Genomic DNA, 23,073 nt, shown 5'->3' with positions numbered 1-23,073 from the left:
GTGATATTTACTTACTAGTCATGTCTAAGCAACGGACAGTTCAAGCGTTTGAAACAACCATGTACCTGGTGCTGGATTGCGCTGTTGCGGGGTTTCGACCTGGGAAGAGGCAAGCGGTAGCTGATTTCTTGAATGTCCCTTGCACAGAATAAGTACGAATCGTTAGAAAAGTAATAGCACAATGTTTAAGGTTCTGAGAGTCATCTAATTATTTGTATGTGTTCTTTACTTCTTATGTTATAGAAAAAAAAATGTGTTGGTGTCCCTGCATGGGGGCGTTTTCACAGTCCTCCCCAATTTTTATAATACGAGGGAACGTGCCATTCCCACGGCAACATGCAATTTTCGGTGTGTTCCTTTTTACTATGTCCTCAGCGTTCAAGATTAAAATGTGGCACTTTGTACTCACCGCACGCTGCAATATGTCTCCGTTGCAAATGAAGAGGAGATTTGTCCAAGTTTCTCTTGATCTGTTTGCAGTGAAACACGATAGAGTTAGGCCATAAATATTTGCGCCTGCAGAAACGAGCTGAGTAAACTAGAACACCTTTAAAATCGGATGGTCAAGATCCCATGACCGGGTCTTCATTTTAGTCGTGAGATGATGCGATGGTTGCAGCTCCAGACAGTGCAACATTAACTAGCCTACAGACATAGGCTAAGCTAGAGAGAGACTGTCGACTCGTAGCGCATTTGAGAGAGAGAGAGAGAGAGAGAGAGAGAGAGAGAGAGAGAGAGAGAGAGAGAGAGAGAGAGAGAGAGAGAGAGAGAGAGAGAGAGAGAGAGAGCGCTTGCAATGGTGGACATCGCTACTGTACTGGGATTAATCTCTTCAATCATCCAAATTTGTGAAGCTCTCCAGTGTGCTTACCGCAGAACTATGAACGGCTCTCAGCTATCACAGAATCTTGAGAAATTATGGCACTATGCAAACTGGGTGCAAAAACTGCTAGACGGAAAACTCCAAAATGCACACGCCTCGGTGAAGAGGCATCAGGTATTGCCATAAGTCTGCAATCTGTGAAGCAAACTCTACAAACCATTCAGCCAGCGAATTCGACTTGGTCGCGTGTCTCATTTCCTTTCTATGGCCTTCTACACAGTCACAGTCTTAATAAGGAGCTTGACGTTGCAGTCGCCGAGCTAAACTCTCTTGTAAATCGTATCACACTTATTTTTGACTCCCTTGCCAAGCTCCCCTCTGATGCTATGTTCACTGATGAAGCTCCCATCACCAAAATAGGCTTGGATCGAGCTAGCGAGGTTTTGCAATTTATCACAGAATCAGCCAATTATAGGGCACGACGGCTCTGTCTAGTGGTATAGTGGGCCAAGGTGGGCTCGGCAAAGAGACGCTCTTGGCTCACATTTTAGAAGAGCTGCAACAATCGCAATGTGCATTCAATCATGTGGCACATGTGGAATTTGTGAATGAAATCCCTGATAGTATGGGGATCAGAGAGACGCAATCATCCCTGCTGTGGCAATTAGGAGGTCAAGCCACAGACTTCCAAAGTGTGCTGGCGGGGAAAGGAAAATTGAAAGAAAGGCTGGAAACTCTACAAACATCAGGAGCATCTGTATGCATCGCCATCGACAATGTCTGGAGAGCACAAGACTTGGAACATCTGCTTCCTGCAAGATTTGCAACTCTTCTGCCATCACTCCATATTTGCATCATAATCACATCATGAGCGACGAGTACAGTGGACATGCTGAGTTCTCAATGTGGGGGAAATCCTCGGGTTCTGACATTCAAGCCGCCACTTCAGGCCGAGCCGGCTTCACGAGAGTTCCTTATGGCATATGCCAACCGGAGGGTGTACGACCCAGTAAAGCCACATGAATTGCCGCTTGTGGTGCTTCAGTCAGCGCGCGCAAACCTGGCCCGGAATGTGGAGCAATTGTGGATGAGAGAGAGAGAGAGAGAGAGAGAGAGAGAGAGAGAGAGAGAGAGAGAGAGAGAGAGAGAGAGAGAGAGAGAGAGAGAGAGAGAGAGAGAGAGAGAACCTGAGGCTGCGAACCTGCCTGTGGAGAAGATCAACCTGAGGCTGCGAACTGTGAAGCTGCCGTCAATCCTGCGCACTGTCAAGCTCCGAACTGCTCCGCTGTTTTTATTCCGCGTAGCTTTTGATGGCGCAGCTTTTGGCAGGAGCTCGTTTTTTTTAGCCTGGAAAGCGCTGCCACGTGGGTGAATGAGAGGGGAGGGATTGAGAAAACGCTGCCGTCAATCCTGCACACTGTCAACCTCCGAACTGCTCCGCTATTTTTATTCCGCGTAGCTTTTGATGGCGCAGCTTTTGGTAGGAGCTCGTTTTTTTTAGCACTGGGAAGCGCTATCACGTGGGTGAATGAGAGGGGAGGGATTGAGAAAACGCTCCTATGCTAACGAAGTAAATCAAGGCAATTCCTCAGCGACGTACTCTTTTTCTTTCTCTAAGGCTTCTAAAGAGCACATTAAGCAACAAGATTTTGAACACTCTACACATCAGCTTTAGTAATTATTACATGAATATGAATATCATGATAATTGCCTCCAAAATTGTCACCAGAACGTTCATCAATGATTTGGTGCATGGTATCAAACTAGTAAGCTTTTCGATTACTTAAGTCGTGGTTTCATTAAGCCAAGTCCTTCACCATGGGATCTTGTTAAAGAAAAAAGATGGACCTACGTGTATGCGTGTAAATTACTATGCTTTGAATGTAGTGACTGTTAAGAACAAATATAATCTTCCAAGGGTGGATGATCTATTTGATAGGCTAAAAGAAGCTTTTTCAACTATCATCAAGTACATATACCTTTAGCAGATAATCCAAAGATTGCTTTTCATACAAGATTTTGATGTTTGGTAACTTTTGAAGAAGGTGATCATGTCTTTTAATGTTAACTGGAACATTTTGATAGTCTTAAGATTGGTCTAGTTCTTAAGTTATCCCCTTGCTATCGTAGTCCATTTAAGATCATAAAACACCTTTGTGAGATTGTTTACAAGTTGGATTTATCATCCTCTTCACATACTCATCCAGTGTTTGATTTAGTCGCTTCAAGAAACGGCTAGGCTTCCCACTTTTGTTTCGAGGAAGAATTTTTTTTTCAAATAGGGGATATCCACTTTAGCTTTCCCTTCTCTTTGTATGTGGCTTTGGTAACACAAGAGCTACTGGTTTGGTGGGACCCACAAGTGACTTTAGACCTGCATCATCCATGAGAGGTACTTGTAATTGCAACTCCTTTTTTCTTGGAAGAATTAAGAAGAGATGGGTAGCTACTTGATAGCATTGGTAGGTACCATCCATTGTCAAACAAGAATTTCTTCTTTAATCATCTCTCTTGAACCATCATTTGAAGTTCAATATGTCAGATTGCATTTGGATGCTAAGTATAGGAGGGCATGGTGTTGATCCCTTAAGCCAAGGCCTGCCAAGGAGGCTCAGAGTGGCAACCTTCTAAGGAGGGACTAATGCGGGGTTAATGCTTTGTCGAGGCTTCTACAACTTGGTGGTTATTTGTCAATGAAGCATGTTGACCATCTTCTAGCCTAAACCATGGAATCTAAACTCATTGGTGGTTTTGTACCCTTGTTGTTGATGCCTTGAAGTCGTTTAAGCTCGTGAGATATTGTTGAGCTTCACTTTAGTGGATACCATTGGAAGCTTACTTTTAGTTTGCATTTTGTTTGACTCATTTGTCAAAGAATATTTAACCTCACGTGGACAATGCAACAACTCTTAGACATGGGCCAACATTGTTCATAGCCATCAAGTGGAAATCTTGTGCTTTAGGAAATTGGAAATTACATGCTTCACCCCCTGGCAATACCTTTGATTCTCCGTGTGAATTCTCTATAAACATCATCTAACTTGGTTTTTTCATTTTGAGCACTTTGAAAAATAAGTCAATTGAGGTAGCATTTTAACAACACCTTGTTTTAGCGTGGTCTTTGCACTAGAGACTTCTTGTAGCATTTGTAAATTTGGATTCACTAACTCCTTCAATGCTTTTGAGAGAAGATTAGAGAATCTTTTAAGAATTCTCCTATGATCTTTTGTCCACTCCTTGACTAGAAGTAACTCTTTTTGTAGCCTACTTGGTGCAGTGATGTACAATAGTCCACCTTTAATATAAGGGCCTATGGAGACCGTAGTCTCTAAATTGCCTATACATTGATGTGGAAGATGTTCCAAGATAAAGAGAGACTTAGAGGATTCAATCTTAGAATGATATATGAGAATCCAAGTCTGATAAGCCAAAAAGTTGGAAAACCCCTTCATCCAACGAGGTCGAGGATAGACATTGGAGCCCATAGGTGTCTTTGAGCCAATCAATAACCTGGTGGGTAGAGTAGAAGAGTCACCTTGATTTTCTTCTTATTGATGGTTGGCTTGCACTACTTTATTAGTCTTGGATTTCTCTTGAAGTTCAATTTGCGACTTCACAAGTTTATTTCCATCACGCTTGTTAACATATACATGTGGTAGTGATGTGTGTGAACACACTAGGACCGCCAGGGCATTTTTTCCCTCTTTAGGAGGTTTTTTCCCCCGTGCATTGTATATACGCCCATCACTCTAGGGCTATCTATCTTTCCATTGCACACTAAATAACACACTCTCTATTGTGTACCTTGAGCTTCCTTCGTCTTCTCCAAGATGTGTGTGTTTCTCTGCAACCCTAATTCCAACAATTGGTATCAGAGTAGGTCACGTCCTCCCGGGCTTAGTCGCCAGCTGCTCCAACACACGCCTGCTCACTTTCTCCGATTTTAGTCAGCTTTGGCAAGCGTTCGCAGGTCGACAATTTTTTTTGGGAAAGCTTGAAGAGCTTGGTCTGCTCAGAATTCTGATTTGGGCTCATTTCGGCCTCCGTTTCCACTACAGGCAGTAGTACTGCACAGGCTATTTCGTCATTTTGTGCAGAATTTCTGTCAGTGCCGTTTTCTGCATAACAGGTGCCTTATAGTCTTCTACGGTTTGTGCTATATAGCACAGGTTGTTCCCGCTCCGTTTCTCCTATTTTCGGGCAGTTTTCACATCAGGTGCAGCATTTACCTTGGTTGACAACAACAACACAGATGTGTTCAAGATGTTTGCTGCTGAGGACAGGTTGGATGGGGAAAACTACCCTATGTGGGCTTATATGATGCAACATGTTCTTGTGTCAAAGGGTGTCTGGAACATTGTGCAGGGCATTGATGTACGTCCTGGTTTTGAAGATGTAGGCGATGTTGAGGATGTTGCAGGTCTTGCAGCAAGGATTGCAGCTGTTAGAGTTGTTTTGCCTATGGCAGAACAAGCTCGTTGGGATGTTAAGGATGCGCAGGCTCATGCATTGATTGCGTTGTCTGTAAAGCGCACCATTGTTCCTCACATCCGTTCAGCAAAATTTGCAAAACAGGCTTGGGATATTCTAGCAGGTCTTTATGCAAACCGCAATGAGGCTAAAATTGCTTTGCTGCGTAAAGAGCTGGAGTCGAACATTACGCATCAGGAAGATGATATGGACACTTTCCTTGCTAGTGTCAAGGATATCAATGAGGAGCTTATTTCTGCAGGTGAAGTCATTTCAGACAGTTCCCTTGCGCAGACTGTTCTTGATGCCTTACCAGATTCCTACCACATTTTTTGTAGTACTTGGAGACTGATGACCCAAGGAAATCCTGAAGTTGTCAAGTTTGATGCATTATGCACATTGCTGTTGCAAGAGTCACTTTCTAGAAAAAACAGGACTAGGAAGCGTGCAGTTGAACAAGCTTTTATTGCTTCTCAAATAAAGGGTGGTAACAGCAATGCAGCCACTTCTTATGGTTCTCCTGCGAGTGGCAGAAATTCTATTCCTAATGCTTCTGCTGGCAGCAATTCGTCTGGAAATTCTGGTGATAAGGGCAAAAAGAAGATGTGTTGCCATTATTGTAAAGCTAATGATCACTTGATCAAGTCATGTCCTAAGTTGAAGGCCAAAGAGGCTAAGAAGAAAGAGGGTGGTTCCACTGCAAATGCTGGTTCCACTACAAATGCAGCCATTGTTGAGTCTTCTGTGAAAGGAGACTATGTTGCTGATGTAGATGCAGAATGGGCGTTTAGCGCAGAGTGCACTTACAATCGTGTTGTCCATGATGCATGCTTGTCAGTTGCTGCAGATTCACATGTGTGGTATTTCGACAGTGGTGCTACAAAGCACATTACCTCACATCGTGAATTGTTTACCTCTCTCATGTCTGTCCCTCATGGGAATTCAGCCACTTGTGCCAACAATGCCTCTTATCCAGTTCAGGGAGTTGGAAAGATTGTGCTTACTGCTGCTAATGGCAATTCTTTCACACTTGTTGATGCACTTTATGTACCTGGGATCAAGAAGAATCTCTTGTCTGTATCCGCACTTGCTAGACTTGGACTTGTAGTCAAATTTGTGGATGACAGATATACAGTTCATGATCTCAGTTTTGGTGATGAAATTGTTGCATCTGGCCTTTTGTGCCGTGGGCTATATAACCTCACTTTGTATGACAAGTGTGGAAAAAATTTTGCAAATGATGTTGCAGATTCAAGGGCTATTTCAGATGCAAAACTTTGGCATGCATGTTTTGGTCATCTGAATTTTGCCAGTTTGTTGCGTTTGCAGAAATCTGATATGGTTGCTTCTTTGCCGCCTCTTGAAGCACCTGTCAAACATGTTTGTGAAGGCTATATTTTGGGTAAGATGTAGCGTTCTATGTTTCCAAAGGATGGTTCAGTTCGGGCCACATGCAGGTTGCAACTTGTGCATAGTGATGTTTGTGGGCCCATGCAAACTCCGTCCTTGGGCAATTACTTGTACTTTGTGACTTTCATTGATGATTACTCCAGGCATGCATGGGTATTTCCGCTTAAAGCGAAGTCCGAAGTTTTTATGTGCTTCAAACAATTTCGTGCTATGGCTGAAAATGTCTCGAAATCTACTATGGACACCCTCTGTTCTGATCGAAGGGGGGAGTATATGTCTCATAAATTTAATGCATTTCTGGCTAGTCGTGGGATAAAACACCAATGTACAGTGCCTTATACACCTCAGCAAAATGGTGTTGCTGAGAGGAAAAACAGGTCACTGACGGAAATGGCACGATGTATGGTCAAAAGTCAAGCTTTGCCGCATTCTTTTTGGCTTGAGGCCATTATGTGTGCCACTTATGTACTTAACAGGTGTCCTACGAAAGCTTTGCAGTCTATTACTCCATATGATGCATGGCATGATAGAAAGCCTTCTTTTGAGCACACGCGTGTTTTTGGGTGTTTGGCATATGCTTTGGTGCCACAAGTGCAGTGAAGAAAATTGGATGATAAGGCTGTCAAATGTATTTTTGTTGGTTATAGTGCAGAAAGCAAAGGTTACAGGTTGTATCATCCGCAAACAAAATGTATTCTGGTTTCACGGGATGTAGTGTTTGTGGAAGATTCTGTTCAGCCCTTGCTGTCATGTACTAGAGACAGTAATGTAAGCTCACAGGACATTTATGACACTTTGTTGCCTCTTTTCAGTGGTGGAAATACGAATGTAAGTTCCAATGAGGCAAATGTACAACCTATGGGGGTTTCTGAAAATGTTCTAGATCAGCCTATTACTGATGCAGATGTACATGATGTACTTGATGAGGAAAATGCTGAAAATGAGCAGGCTAGAGGTATGCCAAAATGGCTAGTGCACACTTTGCGTGACAGTAAATTGGATGCACCTTTGTCTAGTCGTACTCGTTCAGGCTCTCGCCATGCATCTTATGCATCAGATTGTTATGCTTTGGCTTTGTCTATCTTACATGATGTTGAGGAGCCTCTGACTTTTGATGAAGCACAAAATTCAGAAAATTGGATGGCTGCCATGCAATCAGAATATGATGCACTTATAGAAAATGACACATGGACTTTATGTGATCTGCCTCCTGGCAAAAAGGCCATTGGTACGAAGTGGGTTTACAAGTTGAAACGCAAGCCGGATGGTGAGATCGATCGCCATAAGGCTCGACTTGTTGCAAAGGGTTATGCACAGCAAAAAGGCATAGATTATGAAGAGACTTTTGCTCCCACTTGTCGTATGACTACTGTGCGTTTTCTATGTGCATTGGTAGCTCATTTTGGTCGGGATGTACATCAATCAGACATTGTTAGTGCTTTCTTGAATGGTGACATATTTGAGGAAGTTTATGTAACTCAGCCTCGCGGTTTTGTCATAAAAGGACAAGAGGACAGAGTGTGCAGATGTAAGAAGGCTTTGTATGGGTTGAAGCAATCTCCTCGTGCTTGGTATGAGAAAGCTGACACTCATTTGGTCAAACAATGCTTTCGTAACAGTCCAACAGAAAGCACATTGTATGTAAAGCGTGAGGGTGATGTACTTCTCATTGTGGTTCTTTATGTTGATGATTTGCTGATCACTGGACCAAATGAGAGACATATTGTTGAATTTAAGGCTGATTTGAATGCTACTTTCAAGATGAAAGATTTGGGGCTGTTGCATCATTATTTGGGTATACAGTTTAAGCAGTGTGATGGTGGTATTGCCTTGTGTCAAAAAAGTTACATAGAGACATTGCTATGTAAGTTTGGACTTGAGGATTGCAAACCTATTGCCACTCCCATAGAAACACGTTTGAAATTGAGTCTACATGATGCTGGTGATCCTGATGATGTCACTCTTTACCAAACTGCTGTTGGTTGCCTCATTTATGTATGCAACACGAGGCCGGATATTCAGTTTGCAGTCTCACAGGTCAGCAGATTTATGCATAGCCCATGGTCTAAGCATTGGCAGGCTGTCAAGAGGATTTTCCGCTACCTTAGTGGCACTTTACATCTTGGCTTGTTTTATCCCAAGGGGGGATCATTGCCGCCAGACTTACATGCTTTTTCGGACTCAGATTGGGCTGGTTGTTTTGACACGCGAGTGTCCACAAGTGGTTTTTGTTTCATGCTTGGCAGTTCATGTATATCATGGTTGAGCAAGAAGCAACCTACTGTGGCCACTTCGAGTTGTGAGGCTGAGTACAGGGCAATCTTCACAGCTACGGTTGAGTGTGTATGGCTCAGACGCCTTATGGCTGATTTGGGTGTTGGACAGGACACTGCCAACACTATCTACACTGACAGTCAGAGCGCATTGGCAGTTGCGAGGAACCCAGTTTTTCATGCTCGCACAAAGCACATTGAGGTGCATTACCACTATGTCAGGGAGAGGCTCTCAGCAGGAGAGATCAGCTTGGCTTATGTGCCAACACAGGACAACCTTGCAGATCTTTTCACAAAGGCATTGTCTCGTGAGAAGCTTGAAGCTTTCCGCAAAGCTTTGGGCTTACTCCCCTTTGTGGACTAATCCTGTCCTCAGGGCATGGCACTTCCCTTTACTCATGTGCCAGCTCTCGTTCACCGCATCACTCCAGGGGGGATTTGTTACCATATACATGTGGTAGTGATGTGTGTGAACACACTAGGACCGCCGGGGCATTTTTTCCCATTTTAGGAGGTTTTTCCCCCCGTGCATTGTATATACGCCCATCACTCTAGGGCTATCTATCTTTCCATTGCACACTAAGTAACACACTCTCTATTGTGTGCCTTGAGCTTCCTTCGTCTTCTCCAAGCTGTGTGTGTTTCTCTGCAACCCTAATTCCAACAACGCTCTTTAAGTGCACCTGCTCCACTCATGAAAGAGAATTTAGCATGTTCTTCTCTATATGCAGGTTGAGATGCTAGGGGCAAATAAATTTATGCCGTGTTTGAATTTTCCCAATAAATAGATGCACAAGTTGGCATAGTAACATTAGGTACATCCTTATCTTTAGCGTGACTTATGCTTCACGCAATTGCTTTGCATTATCCTCCTTTTGCTTTGAGTCATGGGATCTAAGAAGATCCATCGTCCTTGAGGCTTATTTCAGTCGTGATTTAAGAGGTGAACTAGGAGGTGATGACATTGGAGAATTTTTTTGCATTAGCATTTGCCCATTGGTTTTCTTTGAGCTTGCTCAATCAGGTCTAAGTTCAAGGCCTAGAGAATCAAGCACTTGATTTGGACTACCCACCATGATAGGAGTGAATACACCCGTATTGTTAGACACATTTGAATCTACTTCGAAAGCACTATTCATTGTCCTCTGCATCCTTGTAATTGTAAGCGAACATCATCACTTGAAAATACCCTAACATAACAAGACTGTTTGAAATAATGTCTTTGCTTATTAGCTGACCATTGTTTAGAGAGCGAAGCTTGAAGGGGGATTGGAATCAAGCAAGCTTTTTCTCTCTTTTTATTTTACATTCTGTGTTATACCAAAAATGATTGCTCGAGAGGTTATTAGAGCGAGCATTTTGGCGAGAGATTTTTTTTGTTCTTATCCAAATTATCATTAAATAGAGAGGCTTCAACAACTCCGTAGACGGTTTATCTTGGAAAACTAAATGCAAAAGCTTGTTTCAGATGCGCCTCATGGACATGGGATAGAGAACAAAGTATGTGAAGAGAGCTTTTTTCACTTTGTAGCTCCACTTTCCCTCCCTCTCACTCCCTCTACCCTTTATGTCAATTATGCACACATACAACTATATGCACCTATACAAATGTCACACTTTCTTCCTTAATCTATGCATGTGCATAAACATCTCTATTTCGCTCTTTCCTTTTCTCTACAAGTCTATACGAGCTTAAAAACAACTTTATCTTTAGTAAAAATGTTAAAAAATTTCTTATCTCTCTTATCTCTCTCTCTCTCTCTGTGTGTGTGTGTAGCCGACATGTTATCTCTCCCTCTCACTTAATAACTCTCTCTATCTATTTATTGTTATCCATCTCTCCCTCTCTTGCTCTCTATCTCTCCGGTACCTCTCTTACTATACTCGCAAGATGTTCCGCTCTCTCTCTCTCTCTCTCTCTCTCTCTCTCTCTCTCTCTCTCTCTTTGAGCTCTTTGTATACTAGCTTTATAACAACGTTATTCTTTAGTGAAAATGCTAAACAATTTCTTATCTCTCATATCTCCCTCTTTCTCGCTCTTTCTTTTTCTCTTATCTCCCACTCTTGCTCTCTATCTCTCAGGCACCTCTCTCACTATACTCGCCAGATGTTCTGCTCTCTCTCTCGCTCTCTCTCTCTCTCTCTCTCTCTCTCTCTCTACATCACATTGTCTTCTCCCCACTCTCTCCCACATTCTTTCTCTCTACTAAAACCAAAATAGACTTTGTATAGGCGACACCATTCACTTTACAATATGCACATACATGTACTCAACAATGTAATTACACTAAAAAGTTTCAAAATTTATCAAGAAGGAAATACAAGGTAAAATTAGACCACATGGCTTGGGTGTTTCTGGGATACAATACTTATAGGGAACTCACTAGCTTTGACTACATGGTGCGACGACAATAAAAAACACTCAAAATAGATCCTCATTGGTGAGCTTGCTTTGATGGATTAACATGTTGTACTTCACATCTAAGCCAAAGTAGCAAAGGAAGAGACAGTAAATATGCTTGCAATCCATGTATGATTCTCTCTGTGCCACTCGATCCGCAAAGTCTCCACATATACACATTGAACTACTTGCGATGTGAACTTCACACATCTCACCTCGGATGTGTGAACTGGTTGTTTCAACCGCGAATTTCTCATGCATGTTTGTCTTAACAATTTGAGCTTCCATTGTAACTGCTAAGTCAATTTGCTTGGAGGCTTGAATTGAGATACCTGGTTCATAATGCACATTGCATGTTTTTGTAAGTGCACCCTTCTTCATTGTGTACCATATAGCCTCCAAATTCAGCAATTCACTAGAAGTCAAGTTTGTTCCCTTTTCTATAGGCCATATGCTTGGTACTCTAGCTGGACACTGTGTGATTGTGTTACAAATCTGCCATGTGTGATCCACATTGTCATTCCAGAGCCACATGAATTGGACCTTTGAGCCTTTTCCATAAGCACTATCTATAATATTGTCCCCATTTTGATTCCCAAAAAGGATGGAGTAGCAGTCAGTGGCTATACCAGTGTTTTTAATGCTTTTTTGTACTTCTCAGCTTTAGCCCTTAACCATCCTTGGCATTGAACTCTATTGCCCTTTGGTATATGACGAATTGCCCGCATTGTCTTATGTATGTCGATTTACTCTTCCCCCAGTCCCTCTTCATGTTCATTGCATTCTTGAGCGACCACTGTGCTAGCTGCTTGCACACCTCTTCGATTGCGGCAAGATAGACCTTTCATGTGGAGAAGCAACTAAGCATGATAATCTCAGCCAAAGGAAAGAGAAATTATCACTATGTATGGATTTCAAATGGGCACCAATGTACCTTGAAATGGTTGAGCAAAAATTATGGGTGAAGAAGCTTCAATATGATGCACCATTGGAAACTAAATGGGACGCTTACAGGAAAGTTATTTGCTCTTGTGCCGAAGAATGCTTTGTTATAAAGCATCTCCATGGTATCAACAAAGATAGATCACACAAAAGGAGGTTTGATAAAGAATGTCAAGATCCTCGAAAGTCCTTGATAAAGCTTGATGCAACTATGGACAAAGACAACTATCAAAGTCATTTGCATACATACAAGGCATTGATTCAAAAGAAGAGAAGAAGATGGGAAGTAAAGCAACAACGTTTTCAAGTCCAAGAAAAGGCACATGCATGTGGAATATTTTGGAGAAACTTGAGGGGCAAGCGGGTTGAGAATTTTGGTAACTTCAGTCTTGTGGATAAGTACACACATTGTAGGCAATTATATGAGCAAGCAAATGCTGAAAAAATGTCATTTTATGGTTCACTCCCATGTATGCCTTCTTTTTTTACTATTGAAGATGTATGCGGTGGGCTTGAAAAGTTGGCCACTCGCAAAGCGGGAGATCTTCAAGGTGTCAAGCTGGAGATGATTAAATGGACGGGAGATTTTACCCATGAATGGATGTGTGATATGTTCAACCTTGCACTTCAACATGGTATGCCTTATGATTGGAGTACTAATTGGGTTAAGCCTTTGCACAAAGGAGGGGATGTAAAGAATGTAAACAACTACCGGACTATAATGATTGGGTCTCTTATGGCAAAGTTGTTTGGGTGCATAATGGAGATGAAATTGAGTGATTGGGCTGAGAGAGAGAGAGAGAGAGAGAGAGAGAGAGAGAGAGAGAGAGGGAGGGAGGGATTAAAGGAGATAGAGGGAGAGAGATTAAAGGAGAGAGAGGGTGTTAGAGGGTACGCCGCGACGGACGATGGAGCACAGCGAGAACACAGACCAACAAACTGTCAATTCGAGGACGTAGCTGACCCGACTAGGGCATGGAGGCAATCTCTGGGTTGTCAACCCTGAGCTAGACACGAACAACACTCTACAGTCACTAATCCTACCACAACACTACCATAAAGCAAAGAAACAGACAACGCATCCTACGAAACACTACAAGCTCAAAACAGTCTCAAATCATATCGAAATGACTCGAAATCGGAGGGTAAGACTCACAAGGACATATCCTATGTGGCCAAACACCTAAACCCTGAAAACCATAACTGTAAGACCTCTAATCGCTGTCGCGATAGACTCAAAACAACAATTTCCAAAGTGTCCAGAACTGATCTACAAAGCCATCAACACGAAGAGCTTCTCGCCCTGATTCTAACGACTACTCGATCATTCAGAACGGATGTCGTTTGAGGTACTTACGACCAAATATAGCTCGTAGCAGGCTGGCTCGCGATGTGGTCCTCGACTTGCATTGCTTGTGTCGATGCGGAGAGCTCCTCGATGCTAACACGCTCCTACTCTCATATCTGCAATGTGATTAGTGTGCGCGACGGTATGTGTACGTGAAGCTCACTACTGTGTGCTGCAGAACCCACGACTGTATATTAATTGAGATAACGTAATGTGTCCTCTACAAAGCCTTAGGTTTCAGCTTATATACAAAGCCTTCAAACCTAATGTCCGGCCAAATGACCTGAATTGTCTCTAGGCTTCTATAGAGCTTAATTACAAGAAACTGAGTTGGCTTTACTCATTATACAAGCATCTGTGGCCAAAATACAAGTGCCGATTTAAAATATGAGGTTCCCGTAAACATTACAAAAGTGGCTATAATGGCTCAAAATAATAATAACGGGATATTCGATGACGTCCATGAACTCGTATCTTCATGTTGCAGCATCCATCTTCATCTTCATTACTTCATCACCATCTTCATGTGGAATCTTTAGAATCTTTGAGGAATCTTAATGGAATCTTTGTGGAAACGTTGTTGAAAGGGCGTCCTTTCAACACTCTCCCCCTCCGAATTCTTGTCGTCCCCGACAAGACCCTATGTCTGTGCTGGCCTTGACGAGTTCTTGATGTCTTGGTGTTGGTTGAAGTTGTTGTGGAGCCTCTTCTGTAGTTGGTTGCTTTACGTGATGTTAAAGCTGCCTTGAAGTTATACCTGTAGTGTATTTGAAGCCTGGAACTCTCCCCCTCCGATTGGTTGTTGTATCGTGAATTGCATGAGGTTGTATCGACTTGTTGGTGCAACAGGTTGTTGTCATTGTAGCTCTAGTATTTGCTTTTCCTATGGTTGTTATCTGGCAGTTGTACCTGTAAGTTGACTTGAAGCTTTTTCAAACTGTTTTTTGGCCTCTCCCTTTTGACTTGTCAGTAGATTTGCAATTAGTAGTGTGGAGATATTGTGGTTCTTCTTGTTTTTGTTGTTATAAAAAATAAAAGAGTAAAAGTAAAATATAGCATATATACAAAATGAAGGTCTTGGATACCTGGATAAGACTAAAGGGAAAATCCCAGTGGGAAAAAATGTCTTTAGTCATAATTAAATGCAAGGCTATATATACTTAGGTTAAAGTACATATGGCCATATGGCTACTAGTATGGACTTGATATACATGGATAAGTGTTGGTAGCTTGAAGTCAGAGTCATTGTTGTTGAGCAAAGGCTTATAAAACCTGTTTCCACTTGGTCATCGTCATTTGTTTGTGTAGGTGCATGGGTGGAATAAAAAAGAGTGCCTAATGCATATGTCCAATGATGGGACATCTATATGCTTGCATAGAGTTATGCATGTTAAACAAGATGCGGTGCGAAAGAAGAGTATTGATGGGTTCTTCATTGAGTTAGTGTAGCGAGCAAAACATATAGCATGAGTGCTTCAAAAGCTTTCACTACTCACAAGAAGGGTTTTTGCTGTCGAGGTTTCTCCACTCTTCCTCACTGTGTCAAGTGCGTGAGTGTGTTTTTTTTTTTTTTTGGACTACTCCGCCTTCTCTACCTTATATATTATATGGACTTTGACTCTTATGCTCACCTCTTCTAGCATGAGCGACATGACTTTATGTATGCTCAACTCTCCAGCTTGAGCTTATACCTATTAGCTAGACTCATAGACCACAAAAAAATATTAACTTGAAGCTTGGGTCTGACACTTCGCTCATTTAGTGGCTTAGCTGCCCGACTCTAGACTCTTATGCCATGTAAGTTTAATGGCGACTTGGACTTACCTGATCGCGGCCTGAAATCCAATTCCATATGCTTTTGATGTTTAGGCCTTTCTCGTTAGTTTCTATTTGAGATGCCATGTTGTCCAATACATTGGCATATATCTGCTCTTCATTCCTTGGTAGCAAATTGTGGTTGCTTGATGAGACAGGTATTGATGTTGAAGCAATGGTTGATGAAGTCTTCTTTTTCCAGATAGTGTTCTTCAAAACTGCGACCTCCGCATTTACCGTTGCTTTGTTTTTGCTGTTAAGAGGCTGTAAAGGAGTTGTGTATCTTTCTTGTTGTTGAGCCTCAATCGTGGATTTTGGAACCCACATTGTTCTTGGACCTGGTGTGATCTCCTTTGCCACTTGCCTTGTTTCTTCTTTGACTTGATGGTACCTTGTCTTTAATTTCCAAATATGGCCGTTACTTTTGTAAAAGCCGTTCACTTGTAGTAATTGACGAGGGATCCATCTATAGGTTGTAGTACTCTTGGGTGTAGCGGGTGGCTGCTCTTCATTTCTTGATGTTTCTTGCTTTTCCTTGGTGATTCCTTGATAAGCTACTACCTTAGGTAACCAAATTTGAAAGTTACCCTCATAGAATCCTTGTGCTTCGAGTAACTTGACTGGAATGAATCTTTGGACTTGCTTGGAGGTGATCTTCACTTGACTTTGTTGGGTAGTCTGGTAGAATTCTGATTTCATTACCCAGACTTGTCGTATGGTTTGTCTAGTGGAAGACCTTCTCTTTTGCTTTTTGTACCTGTCCTTTCTCTTGGTTGAGTTATGTGATTGACGTTGACGGATTTGTTGATTCCTGACTGAGTGGTTGTCATGGGATGGATATCGCCATACTGTCATCTTGGGCTTGTTGACCCAAACATCTGAATTTCCTTTCTTGTAGCCTTGTGCAATAATTGACTCGCTTGATGTGATCCATCCTGTTACCTTTGCTTGTTGAGGTTGTTCCTGTGATTGTATCCAAATTGGATCATTAACTTTAATATGTGCTTTGGATACTAGCACTTGGTTGACCTGTTTTGACTTCCTTTGGAGACTTTCGGGCGATGGAAACTTCGGTTGATAGACTTTTTGCTTGGGTTTCCATTGTTTTGTTGATGGTTTGGCTTTTGATGTAGAGGCTTTGTCTTGCACTTGCATTCGCTGGGCTAGAGACTGTGGGCTTACTTTAGCTTTACCTTTTTCAATAGCCAAGAATCTTTGAATTGTTGTAGGCTTGACCTCTGTTGCCACTTGATAGCTTGTCGTGATGACCATTGTTGAAGATTCATGCTCGTTTTCAAAGACTTGTGCCCATGGCTTGGACAAAATCAAGTGTGTTCCCATTTGTCGAGAATCTACCACCAAGAATTTTTCTTTGATATTGTGTGAGTGTAGTTGGACAGTAGCTTCTGCAATCCCCATACTTATAACATCCACTTCAGGTGAGAGATTCACCTTTATCTGAATATCATAAAGCTTTGGATTACCTAGAAGTAACCACATGCCATATGACATGACATTAGTCGTGGAATTTGTATCAATTTCTGCCATAAAGTTCATCTTGACTCCATCTTGTGCACTTAGCAAAATGTTGATCTTCTTTGGTATTAGATTGCCTGAGTTCTCTTGAGTGACTTGAGAAATCTTTGGCCTGGACTCCTTGTCGTCTTCTTCTTCATTGTTCACACTTCTGAGTTCATCTGTGTGTTCTAGCTCCTCCTTGACCAACATTTCCTCTGATATGTCTTTTAGAGAGACAAAATCAGCATTTGGTTCCTGTAGAGTCATAGGCTCTTCTTCCTCGACTTCAGATGTTAAAATGTCACCAATAGTGTCTGAACTTCTTGTCACTTGCTCCACCTCTTCTTTGATTGATTCCAAGTGTTCATATTGCTCTTTTGTAGGCGCTGGATCTGAAGCATCTTCTTTGGATCTTAGCCCTTCTTCCTGCAACTTTGCTTCGTTGACTTGCGGCTCCTCCTTTGTACTATGCATTCGAGTTGGACAGTTTGTAATCAAGTGTGTTATCGCACACTGATTGCAAAGAGCACCTATTTCTATATGATCAGTATTCGGGCTAGGTATCTGGTTTTGTGCTACCTCCATAGCTGATAACCCTGTTTCGAATTCATACTCAGATTCGTCATCTGTCTCACCCATAACCCTTAGCATGTAGTAAGGGACTATGTCATACCCATTCTCATCGCAAAATTTTGTTGGTGTGGTCTCATTAACACAGACATCCAAAGTAGCCAATATCTGAGTCCACTCTAGCGGTTCTAATGCTTCTTCCGGAAAAGGTTCTCTTATGTAAGCATCATCTTCTAAGACCCTCTCTAAGGCATTCTCATTTCTCCCAAAGCCACTACACTCCGATGCTCCGCACATCCACGTTTCTTTCTTTTTGCCCATCCACGGATGGTCTGTTGATCCACTTTGTGTTGCAGAATCAAAATCTTCCACGGGCGTTCTAGTTACATCTTGGTAACTATGATTTCCATATTTACACGTGTTGTGGTACCCATCCAAATAAGATTGGAGGTTGTTTATGAGTATAGTTTGTGCTTGGATAAGAGCTTGCGTGGAATTAAGTTGAAATTGTATGGTGAGTGAAGCGAGCTTGGCATTGAGAAGAGCTTGGGCTTGGGAATCATCAATGGTAAGCTTTGGAGGTTTGATACAAAGGCTTTTGGGAGCTTTTTGGTTACGGATTAACTCGTTGAGTTGTGCAAGGAAACCTTTAGCTCTTCCTAGCTTGCCATGTAGTTTCTTGAATTCTAAGATGGAATTGGAGAGAATTACCTCGAAATCAACAGGTTTCTTGAGTTGTGGTGGTGTTGCTGAAATGGTGGGGAGGTAGGATGAAGTAGCAACCTTCTTGCGGTTATCCAAAGGTTTTTTGACAACCCGGGGTATGGCTAAGGTGGGGTACAAAGTCGCACTCACATGGTTGTGGTCCAAGCTATTTTCGGCCAGGACTGAGGAGAAGTCGAAGGAATCCTCTGGGAGCTTTCCCAACTCCTCCGTGATGTGTTCGTAGTGATCCAAAGCATGCGGGTTTCCGGGTAGCGAGGCCATGTTAGTTGTGGGAGAGTGCGTTGGTGGCATAAGAGTTGAAGAGGATTTTGCCAAGAGGACGGTGGTGGCCGAGACGAAGCCGGGGAGAGGTGGTGCCACCAGGATAAGGATAAGTCATCCATCTTTGTTCTAAGGTCTGTCTATTTGCCAATCTAGCCTCATAAGCCTGTAAAATTGCGTCTAAAGGCTCATTCACTTTGTCCACTAGGACAGCTCCTCCTGAACTAGCACTCTTGGGTGCTTCAGCTGGTTTAAGGGTTTCAGCTTCCCTTTGCTGTGTCTGTTGCTCTTGAGTTGTTTCCAACTCAGCTGTAACAGCCTTTTCTTCTCCTTTTTCCCTTTCTAGTCTCCCTTTCATTCTAGTCCTTCTTGCTTGTCTAGAGTTTCTACGACTTTTGGAACTCTTACTAGTCTCTCCATCTGTAGGCTTCTGCTCTTGCACTTTTGCTTGTGCTCTTGTGACAACGTTTACTGGAGCAACTTGCTTACTTTCATCTTCTTGTTGTTTAAGCACCTGTTCTTTTGCAATTGTTTCTTGCTTTGTTGTTGTTGTCGTCTGTCCTTTTGTTGCGGCTCGTTCTTTCTCTGATTTGCTGGTAGAAGGAAAGGTCACATGTGGTTGCATTTTACCTTTCTTTCTTGGATTCTTAGGACAATCCAAAATCATATGTGTGATTGCACACTCATTACAATATACATTTATCATGATATCATGGTGTGGACAATCCTTAATCAAGTGATCACTACTACCACATATGTCACATGGACGTATTGGTTGTTGTGGCAATACTTGATATTGACCTTGAAGTGGCCTCTGATCTACCACATTTCTTTCTATTTGAAGCTCATGACTCACATATGCATTTCTAGCAGCTATGGATCTTCCACTTAAGAACACTTGTTCCGCTACAGGATGATATCTAGGCGGTTGAGACATAACATGCTCAAACCTTGGTGGAGTCTTAGGTCTATAGTCAGGACAATGTTGTGTCGGATGGTCCCCTCCACATGTCATGCACCTTCGTTGTTGAGGAACTCTATAGGGTGGTACTCTGTTAGAGTGGTTGATGCGTTGCCTCACATTCTCTATGATTTTCTCCTCAACATTTACTTGGTTTTGTCCTAGATTCCCTCTTTAATCCTCAAGATCAGCGGTTTTCTTTTTCTCACTTGCATCATTCATCTTCTTCTGACCATCTGCATAGAATTCGAAATTGTCAACTAGGTCAACTGCCGCTTTGGTCACTTTCATGGTTATACTTTCACTTTCATGTCCTTCACTTTCATGGTTATACATCATAACTCTCTCCACAAAATTGGTCTTTATGTATTGTAGGTTTGGAAGATCTATTCTGGGCGGGTGCTCATCTATCCCTGCAATCCATGTGCTTGTATAAGCCGAGTCTGAGTCTGATGTAGACATGACTTCTAGGCTTAACAGCTCTAGCTTGCTGTAGTAATACCTCTCTCAGTGTGTTCAAGTGTTTTGGTTAGGGAAATTCCAAAACTATGTCCAAAACCGTGAGCGTTTTCTCACAATTCTCTCAAATTGCGGTTTTAGACACCCCTGACTTCCGGATGCATTTTGAGGCCTTAAACAACGTTTTTTTTTTCAAAACTGCAACAAAAAATGTAAGCAAGCGTGCGAGACGACTCCAAATATAAAAGGATAAAAAACGATGAGACGTTGAAGGACCATAAAGTAGAATGGTTAATGAGAGCATTAAGGGGTGATTAAGGAACAAGGGGGTGGGACACCAAACGTGTTTCGCTCATAATGAGCTCATCAGTGGTGTGGGTTTAGATACAAATGGAGGGGGTTAGCAAGGATTTATAGAGGGGCAATTTGAGGTGGGATGTTTTTTTGGGGGGGGGGGAAAGGGAAGTTAATGGCAATGTACTCAAGTACATAGGGAAAGAGTAAGGGTAGAAGGGGTGGTACTTGCTTTAATGGTAAGAGGTAGACAAGTTGTACCCAAAAAAAAGATTTTAATTTCTTGCAGAGAATGGTGAGGGTGTGATTAGATGCCAAAAATTAAAGAGGGGGGGGGTGTGGGGGTGTGATTTGATGCCAAAAAATGTAGGGGGGAGAATTTAAGCGAGCAAGCAAACGATGTATTTGGTAAGCGAGGCTTTGCAAAAACGGGATGAAGACAGGGGATCATTGGATATGAGTTAATGAGGGTATGCCAAAACTATGGGGAGTATAGAGAGCTATATTAGGGAGGGGAAAGCAATTTGTGAGGATTTGATGTAGAAAGGCAAAATTAGGAGGGAAGAAGTTAAGTGATAGCGTGGAAGGTAGGTACCAACCACTACTTCCCCTATGAGCAAGACCATCATAGAGGGCCGCTACATCAAAGGTTAGGGTGTTCATCGGGGTGGTGTAAGGCATGCACAAGAAGTTTATGGATGCTGGGCCCCGAAGTCCAACAAATGGTGGGTCTAGGTAGGTGTGAGAGTGTGGGGTTGCACTGGCAAGCCCGAGCAATGGGGTTACTGATACAGTGAGAGGGTGATAGCCTTCTTGTGGAAGGCGTGAAAGGTAGCTTGAAGGTCATGGGAGGTGTTTTCTTAAGTCGGAGTGATGGTTCCAAGAGGGAAGTACGGATCTGATAGGTGACTTTGTTGAACACATTATGCAAAAACCCTTGTGGGTAGCCTTTTGTCCTAAGGCGTTTGTAGAAGAGGCTGCGGATAATGAGGTAGCCATCCAAGGAGCTTTCCCTAATGATATATCTTTTGAGTTCATTGACGATGAAGGACACTTTTTGATGCGCAGGGTGCCAAGAGATCCAAGGGATGTAGTTATAGGCGTTTAGGGGTTTTTGGTGGCAATGGGAGTCCAACAGGCTTGAGGAGGCAAAATTGGTACCTTTATAAAATTCTATGTCGAGGATAGTGGCGTGGTAGGGAGAAATGTGGCTTGAGATTTTAATGTGTTCTTGAAGTGGTTTCCCATAATCTTTCAAAAGAGAGGTGAGGGAAGTCAAAGAGCCAACCCATAAACCAAAGGCATCGTCTACATAGCGTTTGAAGTAAAGAAGGTTGAGATTGTGCAAAAGAGAGGAAGAGGCTTCTAAATGGCAAAGAAAAAGGATTGCATACACTACGGCAAAATTGGAACCCATAGCCGTGCCCTTAACTTGCTTCCAAAACTTTCCTTTGAAGGTAATGTAGTGGTGCGATAAGATGACAGCCGCCAGAGAGAGGATAAAGCGAGTTTTAGGGGGGTCGAAATGGGTAGCTATGGAGGCTTTGAGGGCTACGAGTCCTTGGTTGATAGGGATACTGGGATATAGAGCCTCAATATCAAAAGTGAAAAGGAGGGTATTGGGTGGGAGGGGGAGCTTGTTAAGGTCTTGGATGAGGGTGAGAGAGTTTTTAAGGTTTTGCTTATACGTGAGGAGGATAGGGAAAAGTACAAAGTGAAGCCATATGAGAGTGGTACCCGTCCAAATAAGATTGGCGGTTTTTTATGAGTATAGTTTGTGCTTGGATAAGAGCTTGCGTGGAATTAAGTTGAAATTGTATGGTGAGTGAAGCGAGCTTGGCATTGAGAAGAGCTTGGGCTTGGGAATCATCAATGGTAAACTTTGGAGGTTTGATACAAAGGCTTTTGGGAGCTTTTTGGTTACGGATTAACTCGTTGAGTTGTGCAAGGAAACCTTTAGATCTTCCTAGCTTGCCATGTAGTTTCTTGAATTCTAAGATGGAATTGGAGAGAATTACCTCGAAATCAACAGGTTTCTTGAGTTGTGGTGGTGTTGCCGAAATGGTGGGGAGGTAGGATGAAGTAGCAACCTTCTTGCGGTTATCCAAAGGTTTTTTGACAACCCGGGGTATGGCTAAGGTGGGGTACAAAGTGGCATTCACATGGTTGTGGTCCAAGCTATTTTTGGCCAGGACTGAGGAGAAGTGGAAGGAATCCTCGGGGAGCTTTTCTAACTCCTCCGTGATGTGTTCGTAGTGATCCAAAGCATGCGGGTTTCCGGGTAGCGAGGCCATGTTAGTTGTGGGAGAGTGCGTTGGTGGCATAAGAGTTGAAGAGGATTCTGCCAAGAGGACGGTGGTGGCCGAGACGAAGCCGGGGAGAGGTGGTGCCGCCAGGATAAGGATAAGTCATCCATCTTTGTTCTAAGGTCTGTCTATTTGCCAATCTAGCCTCATAAGCCTGTAAAATCGTGTCTAAAGGCTCATTCACTTTGTCCACTAGGACAGATCCTCCTGAACTAGCACTCTTGGGTGCTTCAGCTGGTTTAAGGGTTTCAGCTTCCCTTTGCTGTGTCTGTTGCTCTTGAGTTGTTTCCAACTCAGCTGTAACAGCCTTTTCTTCTCCTTTTTCCCTTTCTAGTCTCGCTTTCATTCTAGTCCTTCTTGCTCGTCTAGAGTTTCTAAGACTTTTGGAACTCTTACTAGTCTCTCCATCTGTAGGCTTCTGCTCTTGCACTTTTGCTTGTGCTCTTGTGACAAAGTTTAGTGGAGAAACTTGCTTACTTTCATCTTCTTGTTGTTT

General features: G+C 42.6%; 2 protein-coding genes across 2 annotated transcripts; both read right to left on the bottom strand.

The window, feature by feature from the left end:
* Positions 1-1,495: 1,495 nt before the first annotated feature.
* On the bottom strand, positions 1,496-18,659 carry LOC147420748 (uncharacterized; the record flags this gene model as incomplete). Its single annotated transcript, XM_086504579.1, has 3 exons — positions 1,496-1,655; positions 2,025-2,221; positions 17,958-18,659. Coding segments are annotated over 3 exons (1,059 nt in total), but the record flags the coding sequence as incomplete, so codon positions are not given.
* Positions 18,660-21,953: 3,294 nt separating this feature from the next.
* Positions 21,954-22,667, bottom strand: LOC147420747 (uncharacterized; the record flags this gene model as incomplete). The annotated part of the gene is made up of 1 exon (XM_086504578.1): positions 21,954-22,667. A coding segment is annotated over one exon (714 nt), but the record flags the coding sequence as incomplete, so codon positions are not given.
* Between the last annotated feature and the right edge of the window lie 406 nt (positions 22,668-23,073).

Source organism: Adiantum capillus-veneris, chromosome 28, assembly GCF_014529385.1.
Source record: "Adiantum capillus-veneris isolate H3 chromosome 28, ASM1452938v2, whole genome shotgun sequence".
Classification (NCBI taxonomy): domain Eukaryota; kingdom Viridiplantae; phylum Streptophyta; class Polypodiopsida; order Polypodiales; family Pteridaceae; genus Adiantum; species Adiantum capillus-veneris.
Note: the sequence above shows the minus strand (reverse complement) of the source record. Positions and strands in the feature narration are given on the sequence as shown.